Raw genomic sequence first — 16469 nt, 5'->3', positions numbered from 1 at the left:
ATAGACCCCGGGGGGAGGGGCCGGCTCCCGGCAAGCGGCGGAGCAACCGCGCACAAAATCAGGACTTTTAAAAGTCTGCTCCGCGGAGGGACATCGCTCCAGAGGCTAAACCGGAGCGAAGCCCACGCGGGGTCAGCGTGGCCTCAGGTCCCGCAGGGTCACAGAAGGATCGGGGGTGTCTGAGTGTCGCAGAGCTTGCGGGTATTGGAACGGGAAAGCCGGCTACAGAGACAGAGCCGACAGTAAGCTCGCAGCTCCGTGTTACCTTGAACCGGTCGCAGGCTCGGTGAGCTCGGAGCGCGGCCGGAGGTCAGGCAGACGGGAGTAACTGGGCGCTGTTCTCTGAGGGCGCACTGAGGAGTGGGGCCCTGGGCTCTCGGCTCCTCCGGGCCGGAGACCAGGAGGCCGCCATTTGTATTCCCGTCCTCTGGAACTCTACGGAAAGCGCTCAGGGAACAAAAGCTCCTGAAAGCAAACCCGAGCGGATTACTCACCCCGGCCCCGGGTAAGGGCGGTGTAATTCCGCCTGGGGCAAAGACACTTGAAAATCACTACAACAGGCCCCTCCCCCAGAAGATCAACAAGAAATCCAGCCGAGACCAAGCTCACCTACCAAGGAGTGCGGTTTCAATACCAAGGAGAGCAGCAGAATTCCAGAGGAGGAGAAAGCCAAGCACGGAACTCATGGCTTTTTTCCTGTGATTTTTTTTAGTCTTGCAGTTAATTTAATTTTTTCTTTTTCATTTTTTTTTTTTTTTTTCTCGCCTTCGGGTAAAATTTTTTTTTTTTTTTTAACTGTTACCTTTTTCTTTTTTAACGATTTTTTACTAGTTTATCTAATATATATATATATTTTTTTACATTTTTCTTAGGTGTTTTCTTTTTTAAAAAAAAATTCTTTTCTTTTTTTTTTTTTTTTTTTTTTTTTTCTTTTTTCTTTCTTCCTTTTTGAACCTCTTTTTATCCCCTTTCTCCCCACTCACGATTTTGGATCTCTTCTAATTTGGCTAAAGCATATTTTCCTGGGGTTGTTGCCACCCTTTTAGTATTTTACTTGCCCCTTCATTTACTCTTATCTGGACAAAATGACAAGACGTAAAAATTCACCACAAAAAAAAGAACAAGAGGCAGTACCGAAGGCTAGGGACCTAATCAATACAGACATCGGTAATATGTCAGATCTAGAGTTCAGAATGACAATTCTCAAGGTTCTAGCCGGGCTCGAAAAAGGCATGGAAGATATTAGAGAAACCCTCTCGAGAGATATAAAAGCCCTTTCTGGAGAAATAAAAGAACTAAAATCTAACCAAGTTGAAATCAAAAAAGCTATTAATGAGGTGCAATCAAAAATGGAGGCTCTCACTGCTAGGATAAATGAGGCAGAAGAAAGAATTAGTGATATAGAAGACCAAATGACAGAGAATAAAGAAGCTGATCAAAAGAGGGACAAACAGCTACTGGACCACGAGGGGAGAATTCGAGAAATAAGTGACACCATAAGACGAAACAACATTAGAATAATTGGGATTCCAGAAGAAGAAGAAAGTGAGAGGGGAGCAGAAGGTATACTGGAGAGAATTATTGGGGAGAATTTCCCCAATATGGCAAAGGGAACAAGCATCAAAATTCAGGAGGTTCAGAGAATGCCCCTCAAAATAAATAAGAATAGGCCCACACCCCGTCACATAATAGTAAAATTTACAAGTCTCAATGACAAAGAGAAAATCCTGAAAGCAGCCCGGGAAAAGAAGTCTGTAACATACAATGGTAAAAATATTAGATTGGCAGCTGACTTATCCACAGAGACCTGGCAGGCCAGAAAGAGCTGGCATGATATTTTCAGAGCACTAAACGAGAAAAACATGCAGCCAAGAATACTATATCCAGCTAGGCTATCATTGAAAATAGAAGGAGAGATTAAAAGCTTCCAGGACAAACAACAACTGAAAGAATTTGCAAATACCAAACCAGCTCTACAGGAAATATTGAAAGGGGTCCTCTAAGCAAAGAGAGAGCCTACAAGTGGTAGATCAGAAAGGAACAGAGACCATATACAGTAACAGTCACCTTACAGGCAATACAATGGCACTAAATTCATATCTCTCAATAGTTACCCTGAATGTGAATGGGCTAAATGCCCCTGTCAAAAGACACAGGGTATCAGAATGGATAAAAAAACAAAACCCATCTATATGTTGCCTCCAAGAAACACATTTTAAGCCCGAAGACACCTCCAGATTTAAAGTGAGGGGGTGGAAAAGAATTTACCATGCTAATGGACATCAGAAGAAAGCAGGAGTGGCAATCCTTATATCAGATCAATTAGATTTTAAGCCAAAGACTGTAATAAGAGATGAGGAAGGACACTATATCATACTCAAAGGGTCTGTCCAACAAGAAGATTTAACAATTTTAAATATCTATGCCCCCAACGTGGGAGCAGCCAACTATATAAACCAATTAATAACAAAATCAAAGAAACACATAAACAACAATACAATAATAGTAGGGGACTTTAATATTCCCCTCACTGAAATGGACAGGTCATCCAAGCAAAAGATCAGCAAGGAAATAAAGGCCTTAAATGACACACTGGACCAGATGGACATCACAGATATATTCAGAATATTTCATCCCAAAGCAACAGAATACACATTCTTCTCTAGTGCACATGGTACATTCTCCAGAATAGATCACATCCTCGGTCCTAAATCAGGACTCAACCGGTATCAAAAGATTGGGATCATTCCCTGCATATTTTCAGACCACAATGCTCTAAAGCTAGAACTCAACCACAAAAGGAGGTTTGGAAAGAACCCAAATACATGGAGACTAAACAGTATCCTTCTAAAGAATGAATGGGTCAACCGGGAAATTAAAGAAGAATTGAAAAAAATCATGGAAACAAATGATAATGAAAATACAACGGTTCAAAATCTGTGGGACACAACAAAGGCAGTCCTGAGAGGAAAATATATAGCGGTACAAGCCTTTCTCAAGAAACAAGAAAGGTCTCAGGTACACAACCTAACCCTACACCTAAAGGAGCTGGAGAAGGAACAAAAAAGAAACCCTAAGCCCAGCAGGAGAAGAGAAATCATAAAGATCAGAGCAGAAATCAATGAAATAGAAACCAAAAAAACAATAGAACAAATCAACGAAACTAGGAGCTGGTTCTTTGAAAGAATTAATAAAATTGATAAACCCCTGGCCCGACTTATCAAAAAGAAAAGAGAAAGGACCCAAATAAATAAAATCATGAATGAAAGAGGAGAGATCACAACTAACACCAAGGAAATACAAACTATTATAAGAACATACTATGAGCAACTCTACGGCAATAAATTTGACAATCTGGAAGAAATGGATGCATTCCTAGAAACATATAAACTACCACAACTGAACCATGAAGAAATAGAAAGCCTGAACAGACCCATAACCAGTAAGGAGATTGAAACAGTCATTAAAAATCTCCAAACAAACAAAAGCCCAGGGCCAGACGGCTTCCCGGGGGAATTCTACCAAACATTTAAAGAAGAACTAATTCCTATTCTCCTGAAACTGTTCCAAAAAATAGAAATGGAAGGAAAACTTCCAAACTCATTTTATGAGGCCAGCATCACCTTGATCCCAAAACCAGACAAGGATCCCACCAAAAAAGAGAGCTATAGACCGATATCCTTGATGAACACAGATGCGAAAATACTCAACAAAATACTAGCCAATCGGATTCAACAGTACATTAAAAAGATTATTCACCACGACCAAGTGGGATTTATTCCAGGGCTGCAAGGTTGGTTCAACATCCGCAAATCAGTCAATGTGATACAACACATCAATAAAAGTAAGAACAAGAACCATATGATACTCTCAATAGATGCTGAAAAAGCATTTGACAAAGTACAACATCCCTTCCTGATCAAAACTCTTCAAAGTGTAGGGATAGAGGGCACATACCTCAATATCATCAAAGCCATCTATGAAAAACCCACCGCAAATATCATTCTCAATGGAGAAAAACTGAAAGCTTTTCCGCTAAGGTCAGGAACACGGCAGGGATGTCCATTATCACCACTGCTATTCAACATCGTACTAGAGGTCCTAGCCTCAGCAATCAGACAACAAAAGGAAATTAAAGGCATCCAAATCGGCAAAGAAGAAGTCAAATTATCACTCTTCGCAGATGATATGATACTATATGTGGAAAACCCAAAAGACTCCACTCCAAAACTGCTAGAACTTATACAGGAATTCAGTAAAGTGTCAGGATATAAAATCAATGCACAGAAATCAGTTGCATTTCTCTACACCAACAGCAAGACAGAAGAAAGAGATATTAAGGAGTCAATCCCATTTACAATTGCATCCAAAACCATAAGATACCTAGGAATAAACCTAACCAAAGAGACACAGAATCTATACTCAGAAAACTATAAAGTACTCATGAAAGAAATTGAGGAAGACACAAAGAAATGGAAAAATGTTCCATGCTCCTGGATTGGAAGAATAAATATTGTGAAAATGTCTATGCTACCTAAAGCAATCTACACATTTAATGCAATTCCTATCAAAGTACCATCCATCTTTTTCAAAGAAATGGAACAAATAATTCTAAAATTTATATGGAACCAGAAAAGACCTCGAATAGCCAAAGGGATATTGAAAAAGAAAGCCAACGTTGGTGGCATCACAATTCCGGACTTCAAGCTCTATTACAAAGCTGTCATCATCAAGACAGCATGGTACTGGCACAAAAACAGACACATAGATCAATGGAACAGAATAGAGAGCCCAGAAATAGACCCTCAACTCTATGGTCAACTAATCTTCGACAAAGCAGGAAAGAATGTCCAATGGAAAAAAGACGGCCTTTTCAATAAATGGTGCTGGGAAAATTGGACAGCCACATGCAGAAAAATGAAATTGGACCATTTCCTTACACCACACACAAAAATAGACTCAAAATGGATGAAGGACCTCAATGTACGAAAGGAATCCATCAAAATCCTTGAGGAGAACACGGGCAGCAACCTCTTCGACCTCTGCCGCAGCAACATCTTCCTAGGAACAACGCAAAAGGCAAGGGAAGCAAGGGAAAAAATGAACTACTGGGATTTCATCAAGATCAAAAGCTTTTGCACAGCAAAGGAAACAGTTAACAAAATCAAAAGACAACTGACAGAATGGGAGAAGATATTTGCAAACGACATATCAGATAAAGGACTAGTGTCCAGAATCTATAAAGAACTTAGCAAACTCAACACCCAAAGAACAAATAATCCAATCAAGAAATGGGCAGAAGACATGAACAGACATTTCTGCAAAGAAGACATCCAGATGGCCAACAGACACATGAAAGAGTGCTCCATATCACTTGGCATCAGGGAAATACAAATCAAAACCACAATGAGATATCACCTCACACCAGTCAGAATGGCTAAAATCAACAAGTCAGGAAATGACAGATGCTGGCGAGGATGCGGAGAAAGGGGAACCCTCCTACACTGTTGGTGGGAATGCAAGCTGGTGCAGCCACTCTGGAAAACAGCATGGAGGTTCCTCAAAATGTTGAAAATAGAACTGCCCTATGACCCAGCAATTGCACTATTGGGTATTTACCCTAAAGATACAAATGTAGTGATCCAAAGGGACACATGCACCCGAATGTTTATAGCAGCAATGTCCACAATAGCCAAACTATGGAAAGAACCTAGCTGTCCATCAACAGATGAATGGATCAAGAAGATGTGGTATATATACACAATGGAATACTATGCAGCCATCAAAAGAAATGAAATCTTGCCATTTGCAACAACATGGATGGAACTAGAGCGTATCATGCTTAGCGAAATAAGTCAAGCAGAGAAAGACAACTATCATATGATCTCCCTGATATGAGGAAGTGGTGATGCAACATGGAGGCTTAAGTGGGTAGAAGAATAAATGAAACAAGATGGGATTGGGAGGGAGACAAACCATAAGTGACTCTTAATCTCACAAAACAAACTGAGGGTTGCCGGGGGGAGGGGGTTGGGGAGAAGGGGGTGGGATTATGGACATTGGGGAGGGTATGTGATTTGGTGAGTGCTGTGAAGTGTGTAAACCTGGTGATTCACAGACCTGGGGATAAAAATATATGTATATAAAAAATATATGTTTATAAAAAATAAAAAATTAAAAAAAAAAAAAAATAACCAAAAAAAAAAAAAACAATTATTTCATTATTGTGAGGGCCACTGTGTGGATTCCCTCAGCATCATCCTCTAAAGATAGCCAATGAAGGAGTTTTTTTTTGTTTTTTGTTTTTTTTTACTCTCATGAATGTGTGTGCTTTTAACATATTCGAAGTCCTTCAATTAAATTCTCTCATTTAAAAAAAAAAAAAAGAAAAGTGTCTGTTCATGTCTAATGCCCATTTCTTTCTTTTTTTTAAAGATTTTATTTATTTATTTGACAGAGATCACAAGTAGACAGAGAGGAAGGGAAGCAGGCTCCCTGCTGAGCAGAGAGCCCGACACGGGGCTCGATCCCAGGATGCTGGGATCATGACCTGAGCCGAAGGCAGAGGCTTTAACCCATTGAGCCACCCAGGCGCCCCTCTAATGCCCCTTTCTTAACTGGATTATTTGTTTTTTCAGTGTAAGTTTGATAATTTCTTTATAGATTTTGAATACTAACCCTTTATCAGATAATGTCATTTGCAAATATCTTCTCCCATTCCATAGGCTGCCTTTTAGTTGTTGATTGTTTCCTTCACTGCGAAGAAGATTTTTATCTTAATGAAGTAGTTCATTTTTTGCTTTTGTTTCCCTTGCTTCTAGAGACATGTCTAGTAAGAAGTTGCTATGGCTGAGGTTGAAGAGGTTGCTTCCTATGTTCTTCTCTAGGATTTTGATGGTTTCCGGTCTCATATTTAGGTCTTTCATCCATTTTGAATTTATTTTTGTGTATGGTGTAAGAAAGTGGTCTTTTCTTCTGCATGCTGTTCAGTTTCATTCTTCTGCATGTTGCTGTCCAGTTTTCCCAACACCATTTGTTGAAGAGATTGTCTTATTTTCCATTGGATATTCTTTCCTGCTTTGTCAAAGATTAGTTGACCATATAGTTCTTGTCCATTTCTGGGTTTTCTGTTCTGTTCCTTTGATCATTGTGTCTGTTTTTGTGCCAGTGCCATACTATCTTGATGACTACAGCTTTGTAATAGAGCTTACAGTTCAGAATTGTGATGCCTCCAGTTTTGTTTTTCTTTTTCAAGATTGTTTTGGCTATTTGGGGTCTTTTGTGGTTCCATACAGATTTTAGGACTATTTGGTCTAGCTCTGTGAAAAATGCTGGTGGTATTGTATTTTGATAGGGATTGTACTTAATGTATAGATTGCTTTGGGTAGTATAGACATTTGAACAGTGTTTGTTCTTGCAGTCCATGAGCTTGGAATATTTTTCTATTTCTATGTGCCCTTCCTAATGCCCTTTTCAATTTCTTTCAAAACTGTTCTCCAGTTTTCGAAGTATGTATCTTTTACATCTTTAGTTACGTTTATTCCTAGGTAGCTTGTCATTTTTGGTGCAGTTGTAAATGGGATTGATTCCTTGATTTCTTTTTCTGCTGTTTCATTATTAGTGCCTAGAAATGCAACAGATTTCTGCATATTGATTTTATATCCTGCAACTTTGCTGAATTCCTGTATTAGTTTTAGCAATTTTTTGGTGGAGTCTTTCAGGTTTTCTACATAGAGTGTCATGTTGTCTGCAAATAGTGAAAGTTTAACTTCTTCCTTGCTAATTTGGATGCCTTTTGTTCCTTTTTGTTGTATAATTGTTGAGGCTAAGACTTCCAGTACTATGTTAAATAGTAATGGTGAGCATGGACATCCTTGTCTTTTTCCTGACCATAAAGGAAAGGCTCTCCAGTTTTTCCCCATTGAGGGTGATATTAGCTTTGGGTCTTTTTGTATATGGCCTTTATGATATTGAGATATGTTTCCTCTATCTGTAGTTTGTTGAAGGTCTTTATAAAAAATGGATGCTGCATTTTGTCAAATACTTTATCTGCAACTATTGAGAGGATCATATGGTTCTTTTCCTTTCTTTTATTAATGTGGTGTGTCACATGCATTGATTTACAAATATTGAACCATCCTTGCAGTCCATGAATAAACCCCACTTGATTATGGTGAATGATTCCTTTAATGTACTGTTGGATTCGATTTGCTAGTATTTTGTTGAGAATTTTTACATCCGTGTTCATCCTCTGATGGCATGTTTCTCCTTTTTAGTGGGGTCTTTGGTTTTGGATTCAAGGTGGCTTTGGAGAATGAGTTGGGAAGTTTTCCTTCCATTTTTATTTTTGGAATAGTTTGAGGAAAATAGGTATTAACTCTCCTTTAAATGTCTGGTAGAATTCCCCTGAGAGCTATCTAGCCCTGGACTTCCATTTTGGGGGAGATTTTTGATTATTGATTTAATTTCTTTGCTGGTTATGGTTCTATTCAAATTTTCTATTTCTTCCTGTTTCAGTTTGGTAGTTTGTAGGTTTCTAGGAATTTATTCATTTGCTTCCCGGTTGCCTAATTTGTTATATAATTTTCCATAGTATTCTCTTATAATTGTATTTCTGTGATGATGATTTTGATCTCTCTTTCATTCATGATTTTATCTTTTTGGGTTAACAGTCTTTCTTTCTTTCTTTCTTTTTTTTTTTTTTATTAAAGATTTTATTTATTTATTTGACAGAGATCACAAGTAGGCAAAGAGGCAGGCGGGGCGGGGTGAAGCAGGCTCCCCGCTGAGCAGAGAGCCCGATATGGGGCCCGATCCCAGGACCCTGAGATCATGACTGGAGCCAAAGGCAGAGGCTTTAACCCACTGAGCCACCCAGGTGCCCCCAGTCTTTCTCATATCCATTGACTCATAAAATTTCTTACTGATATCATACACAAAAATTAAAATATCAAACTCACACATTTTAAGGTTCTTTTTTCCTCTTATGGGGAGGAATCTAGATTTGAGTTAAAATTGTCAAGATTAGGAGTTTTTAATAATTAAAATGTGAGTTTTTATAAGAAAGGTGAAGTTTAGATAAAGGATCATTGTGATTAATAAATTTTATTTATTTATGTATTTGTGAATATTAATTTTTAATAGAAAATGTTTAGTACTGCTGCTTAGTTGCAAATTTCCTGGTGGAACTGAGTTCACCAGGTTGGTCTGTAGGGAGATACCTTGCATTGATCTGCCTATAAGGATCTCATTCCTATACAAATGTCAGATGTATGCATTGATATGGCTAAAAGAGTGAGTGAGAATGTATAATGAGTCAAGCAAAAAGTTTCTCAGACAATCTCCCAAACCCTGTCATCTAGCAACCCCTTAGCAGTCCCTTGCTGGCACTGTGCATATAGATATACAGACTTCAGGGCTGACGCAGATCTTCCTCACTGGGAGCTGGCTCTGGTAGAGGCCTGAAAATAAGCCTAAGGTAGTATTTTTTTCCCTATGTATTATATTCTGTGCCTTTTGTTCATCTTAAGGAGGGTCTTAAAAAGAGTGGCTTTTATCCATCCTCTTTCTCAGACATGCAGTGTGGTAAAATACTTATAAGTAATAAATGTATTTCATGTGTTAGAGGTGATTTTTGGTATTCCCATGATTTGTTTTCACTTATCTTTGTGGTATGTGTTATCTATCTTAGTGATTATCTGTCTGATCTCATAGTAACCTTGTTTTTCTTTGCAGGAAAATTTCTTGTGCTACTTTTCATTGACACATTGTAAATTAATTACTGATTCAACAAAAATGTTGACCTCTCTACACTTTACATTTTAAAATACTCATATCAAATTCTTATCTCATGTCTTTAGCTGTCCAGACTACTCTCAAGTTTACATACAGTGAAAAATACCCAGATGAAGCCCCTCTTTATGAAATATTCTCCCAGGAAAATCTAGAAGATAGTGATGTCTTAGAGATTTTAAAACTATTAGCATTACAGGTAAGGAAATACGTTTTGTAATGGCATTTTTATTGGCTTTAAATAGTATGCAATAATTTCAAGAGTCAGAAAATGCTAGTAAATATGTATAACCAGTACCTTGAACAAGGAGAATTCCTGATGTATCTCTCTCCCTTTCTCTCTCTCTCTCATGAGATCTGTATGTATGTATATGTATGTACAGATACAGGTATTCACAAAGCATATTTTTTTGTTTCCCATTGTACATTTAAAATTTGAGTAACTGACGTTCCTATATACTTCCTGGAACTCAGTCAGCCTCATGACTTTTAGTTAATAAAATGTCTGGTAAGTACTTTAAGTTTAAACATAGTTTTGATCTGGTTCTCAAAATGTCTAGCCCCATGTGCAGTTAAAAATTCTGACTTAAAAAATAAAAATATTCCGACTTTAAAAAAAATTAAAACTCCTAACCCTCTGACCTGTTGTAGGCTAGTTGCCTGCAATCTGGGAAGAGGCCTGGTGATTGTTTTGTTTTTCTTATTTTTCATCTCCTGAGGCTTACAAGAAGCAGCCAGGGTTTATGATCCCTCTGAGAATGGGGGGTTGTGAAGAAAAAGTGGGTATTGGAAAACTCTTGGCTAGTTCTGTGGTAGGAAAAGTTCCCCATAGTTTGTGCTTAGCCAGAATTTAAAGCTCTGTCTTGCTTTGGTTGAGCGTTTTCCTGGCTTCTTCAGAGTAGGGAGTAGGGAGGACGAGTAAAATCTTTATTCCACCATGTTATAAATAGAAGTCCTAGTTTTGCTTATTTGTTCTAAGAACAATTGACAGAAAACATATCTACACTTTAAATGTTTCAAGGACTTTTGGTCCTCCGACTGCTGATATTTTAAAAATATCTGGAGCTATTAGAGAATGAAGAGTGAAATAGATCAAACATGAATTTATGCTTATCTTGGGCAGGCTCTGTTCATTCTACTACCCAGTATGAAGTTATACTAATTCTAATATTTGACTTAAAATGCTTCATTTTAAAACATTGCAGAGAACCTGAGGCAATATGCTAATTCAGTTAGTCATTTATTAATGTAAGTTATTTGATCTGAGTGATTACTTTCTATGTGTTTTATATTTTGTTTGTACTCAAGCTTCGTCATTTCAGAAAAGTAGTTTTGATTTCTTTCTCATACTTACCTAAGATCATATCTATTGAGGGAATATTTATACTTTTTCTTCCAAAATAGTATTGATTTTCAATATCAAAATAATTCATATGATAAAAAACTCAAAAAGTATAGAAACTCATAAAAAAGAAAATTAAAATTACTGTTAATTTCACCAACCAGGTATAACTGCCTATTAACATTTTGGTATGATATGGTTCCAGACTTTTTTTCTTATGCTTATGCTCCTAGTACTCCTCTTCTACCCCAAATTAGATCATTCTATATATAATGTTTTATAACATCCAGATGTGAGCATCTGTCCATTTTAATAAACATGCAGATGAATCATCATTTTTAATTTCTTGAGGAATCTCTACACTGTTCTCCGTCATCATTTTTGATAACTGTGTAGAATTTCACTGTGTATAATTACACATATCCTTTTTGAAACAATATTTACCATTTTTATCTGATTTAATATGTAATTCTTTGAACATGCTTCTTTTTTTGTGGGGGAAGGAAGGGGCAGGGGCAGAGGGAATGAGAGAATCCCAAACAGGCTCCACTCCCAGTGCGGAGCCCAACATGGGGCCTGACCCCACAACCCTAAGATCATGCCTGAGCTGAAATCAAGAGTCAGACATTCCACCGACTGAACAACCCAGGTGTCCCTTTGCACATTCTTCTATATCACTATTCGTAAATCCTTAGAGCAGAGTCTCCATTGAATCCCTATTGCCTGGCATATAGTAGACACTCAGATATTTTTTTGAATAAATGAAGAAAGTATATTATTGATGAGTATATAGTCCAGTGTTTTCTATAAGTAAGATTACTGGGTTAAAGGTTGTGCATATTTAATTTCTAACACATTGCCAAATAGACCTTCAAAATGGTTGTGCCAGGTTATGATCTCACTGTAGCCATTGAGGTGTCTGCCCACCTCTGCTAACATTAGATTTTTTTCATTAAGAAAGAAAAAAAAAAGGTAAGATGAAAATAGTATTTAATCATAATTTGAAATTCTTTAATTAGTAGTGATGTGGAAATCTCTTGTGTGACTTCTCATTGTCTAGTTTCATATAACTGATTCTTTGTTTGCTTTTCTTATTGGAGCCCTGGAATACTTAAGTTGTTAAAAAAGAGAGCATACTGGGATTTGATTTTGAAATGTATCAAGCTTTAAGTTAAGTGACCAAGACAGACACCATCCCCCCTTTCATAGGTTTTATATTCTGGTGAGGAATGTGGACTAGCAAATTGGAAATTGTTATTCTGTGTGGAAAAGTGCTGTGAGTGGACATAGACTTGAGGCACTGGAGAAGCTTTCAAGAGAAAGAGTTTGTCAGGCAATGAAGAGAAGATTCAGGGCAGAGGAACAAGCTTGTTCAGAGGCATGGAAATGAGAGGGAGAGAAGAGATCAATATTTCCTTCCAGAGCTTCTAGTCATACTAAATTTCTTGAGCTTAGAATTTGAGGTTAGTGATCTTATGTGACAGAACTAAAAAGATTAATTCCCAAAGGATCTTCTGAACTATTTTAAAAGTATGGTGTTGCTCTGATTGATTTGGGAGGCTTTCAGGAATTTTAAGTGAGAGACTGACTGGATTAGTTATGTGTGTGTATTGAGTGGCTAGAGAAGTTGTTATCAGGGGTGACAAGACCACAGGTTTTAAGAAAACCGGTTAGGAGTTTCTTGTAATACTTGAAGATGATGGTGCCCTGGGCTAGGGTAATAACAGTGTTGATAGAGAACAATAGGCAGATTGAAATGACATTTTAAGAATAGATTAGAGGCAGGGGCAGAGCTTATGATAGGATGTGAGTGTTCATGCTGGGTGGTTGGTGGTTTGATTCTCTGAGTTGGGGAACATAGAAATAGTTGTGGAGAAGATGATGATTTTAGTGTTCACATGCCTGCGAACATCATATTGCTGTCCACTGGGCAGTTTTAATATGGGTTTTGCACTCAGGAGATAGGTTTATGTAGTCATATTTAGGAAGGTTAGCATGAAGATACCACAGAGAGACCCCCGGAAGAGAATCATAGGAGCTAGCTTGAGACCTTGTATTCAGAGAAGGCCAAGGAGATAAAATATCTACTTGAATGCCACTGAGGCCAGCCCTGTCAAAGTAGTGGCTGGAAATCTCTTCTGCTTCTAAGATAGAGATTCTGGCTTGTATATTTGGGATTTTTTGTGTTGTTTTGTTTTTTTTTGTTTGTTTTTAATTTTCTATTTTTTATAAACATATATTTTTATCCCCAGGGGTACAGGTCTGTGAATCACCAGGTTTACACACTTCACAGCACTCACCAAAGCACATACCCTCCCCAATGTCCATAATCCCACCCCCTTCTCCCAACCCCCCTCCCCCAGTAACCCTCAGTTTGTTTTGTGAGATTAAGAGTCGCTTATGCTTTGTCTCCCTCCCAATTCCATCTTGTTTCATTGATTCTTCTTCTACCCACTTAAGCCCCCATGTTCCATCACCACTTCTTCATATCAGGGAGATCATATGATAGTTGTCTTTCTCCGCTTGACTTATTTCGCTAAGCATGATACGCTCTAATTCCATCCATGTTGTCGCAAATGGCAAGATTTCATTTCTTTTGATGGCTGCATAGTATTCCATTGTGTATATATACCACATCTTCTTGATCCATTCATCTGTTGATGGACATCTAGGTTCTTTCCATAGTTTGGCTATTGTGGACATTGCTGCTATAAACATTTGGGTGCACGTGCCCCTTTGGATCACTACGTTTCTATCTTTAGGGTAAATACCCAGTAGTGCAATTGCTGGGTCATAGGGCAGTTCTATTTTCAACATTTTGAGGAACCTCCATGCTGTTTTCCAGAGTGGCTGCACCAGCTTGCATTCCCACCAACAGTGTAGGAGGGTTCCCCTTTCTCCGCATCCTCGCCAGCATCTGTCATTTCCTGACTTGTTGATTTTAGACATTCTGACTGGTGTGAGGTGATATCTCATTGTGGTTTTGATTTGTATTTCCCTGATGCCGAGTGATATGGAGCACTTTTTCATGTGTCTGTTGGCCATCTGGATGTCTTCTTTGCAGAAATGTCTGTTCATGTCCTCTGCCCATTTCTTGATTGGATTATTTGTTCTTTGGGTGTTGAGTTTGCTAAGTTCTTTATAGATTCTGGACACTAGTCCTTTATATGATATGTCGTTTGCAAATATCTTCTCCCATTCTGTCAGTTGTCTTTTGATTTTGTTAACTGTTTCCTTTGCTGTGCAAAAGCTTTTGATCTTGATGAAATCCCAGTAGTTCATTTTTGCCCTTGCTTCCCTTGCCTTTGGTGATGTTCCTAGGAAGATGTTGCCGCGGCTGAGGTTGAAGAGGTTGCTGCCTATGTTCTCCTCAAGGATTTTGATGGATTCCTTTCTCACATTGAGGTCATTCATCCATTTTGAGTCTATTTTTGTGTGTGGTGTAAGGAAATGGTCCAATTTCATTTTTCTGCATGTGGCTGTCCAGTTTTCCCAGCACCATTTATTGAAGAGGCTGTCTTTTTTCCATTGGACAGTCTTTCCTGCTTTGTTGAAGATTAGTTGATCATACAGTTGAGGGTCTATTTCTGGGCTCTCTATTCTGTTCCATTGATCTATGGGTCTGTTTTTGTGCCAGTACCATGCTGTCTTGATGATGACAGCTTTGTAATAGAGCTTGAAGTCCGGAATTGTGATGCCACCAACGTTGGCTTTCTTTTTCAATATCCCTTTGGCTATTCGAGGTCTTTTCTGGTTCCATATAAATTTTAGAATTATTTGTTCCATTTCTTTGAAAAAGATGGATGGTACTTTGATAGGAATTGCATTAAATGTGTAGATTGCTTTAGGTAGCATAGACATTTTCACAATATTTATTCTTCCAATCCAGGAGCATGGAACATTTTTCCATTTTTTTGTGTCTTCCTCAATTTCTTTCATGAGTACTTTATAGTTTTCTGAGTATAGATTCTGTGCCTCTTTGGTTAGGTTTATTCCTAGGTATCTTATGCTTTTGGGTGCAATTGTAAATGGGATTGACTCCTTAATTTCTCTTTCTTCTGTCTTGCTGTTGGTGTAGAGAAATGCAACTGATTTCTGTGCATTGATTTTATATCCTGACACTTTACTGAATTCCTGTATAAGTTCTAGCAGTTTTGGAGTGGAGTCTTTTGGGTTTTCCACATATAGTATCATATCATCTGCAAAGAGTGATAATTTGACTTCTTCTTTGCCGATTTGGATGCCTTTAATTTCCTTTTGTTGTCTGATTGCTGAGGCTAGGACCTCTAGTACTATGGTGAATAGCAGTGGGGATAATGGACATCCCTGCCGTGTTCCTGACCTTAGCGGAAAAGCTTTCAGTTTTTCGCCATTGAGAATGATATTTGCAGTAGGTTTTTCATAGATGGCTTTGATGATATTGAGGTATGTGCCCTCTATCCCTACACTTTGAAGAGTTTTGATCAGGAAGGGATGCTGTACTTTGTCAAATGCTTTTTCAGCATCTATTGAGAGTATCATATGGTTCTTGTTCTTTCTTTTATTGATGTGTTGTATCACATTGACTGATTTGCGGATGTTGAACCAACCTTGCAGCCCTGGAATAAATCCCACTTGTCGTGGTGAATAATCCTTTTAATGTACTGTTGAATCCTATTGGCTAGTATTTTGGTGAGAATTTTCACATCTGTGTTCATGAAGGATATTGGTCTATAGCTCTCTTTTTTGATGGGATCCTTGTCTGGTTTTGGGATCAAGGTGTTGCTGGCCTCATAAAATGAGTTTGGAAGTTTTCCTTCCATTTCTATTTTTTGGAACAGTTTCAGGAGAATAGGAATTATTTCTTCTTTAAATATTTGGTAGAATTACCCCGGGAAGCCCTGGGCTTTTCTTTGTTTGGAGATTTTTTTTTAAAGATTTTATTTATTTGACAGGGAGAGATCACAAGTAGGCAGAGAGGCAGGCAGAGAGAGAGAGAGGAGGAAGCAGGCTCCCCGCTGAGCAGAGAGCCCGATGCGGGACTCGATCCCAGGACCCTGAGATCATGACCTTAGCCGAAGGCAGCAGCTTAATCCACTGAGCCACCCAGGCGCCCCGGTTTGGAGATTTTTACTGACTGTTTCAATCTCCTTACTGGTTATGGGTCTGTTCAGGCTTTCTATTTCTTCCTGGTTCAGTTGTGCTGGTTTATATGTTTCTAGGAATGCATCCATTTCTTCCAGATTGTCAAATTTGTTGGCATAGAGTTGCTCATAGTATGTTCTTATAATAGTTTGTATTTCTTTGGTGTTAGTTGTGATCTCTCCTCTTTCATTCATGATTTTATTTATTTGGG

At 38.3% G+C, this 16469-nt stretch overlaps 1 protein-coding gene across 6 annotated transcripts in view; it reads left to right on the top strand.

Annotated features, from left to right (window-relative positions):
* The window catches only part of RWDD1 (RWD domain containing 1), a 35363-nt gene that overhangs the window by 10655 nt on the left and 8239 nt on the right, over positions 1–16469 (top strand). For 4 of the 6 annotated variants that reach the window (XM_059177766.1, XM_059177770.1, XM_059177765.1 and 1 more), the window contains one exon: positions 9861–9991. The exons of the other annotated variants lie outside the window; for them this stretch is intronic. In XM_059177766.1, coding sequence (XP_059033749.1) covers positions 9861–9991 — 131 coding nt within the window. The remainder of the gene's footprint in view (positions 1–9860; positions 9992–16469) is intronic. 6 annotated transcript variants of the gene reach the window in all.

This window comes from Mustela lutreola, chromosome 6, assembly GCF_030435805.1.
Source record: "Mustela lutreola isolate mMusLut2 chromosome 6, mMusLut2.pri, whole genome shotgun sequence".
NCBI classification, from domain to species: Eukaryota; Metazoa; Chordata; class Mammalia; order Carnivora; family Mustelidae; genus Mustela; species Mustela lutreola.
The sequence above is the reverse complement of the archived record's forward strand: the minus strand, read 5'-3'. Positions and strand labels throughout refer to the sequence as shown.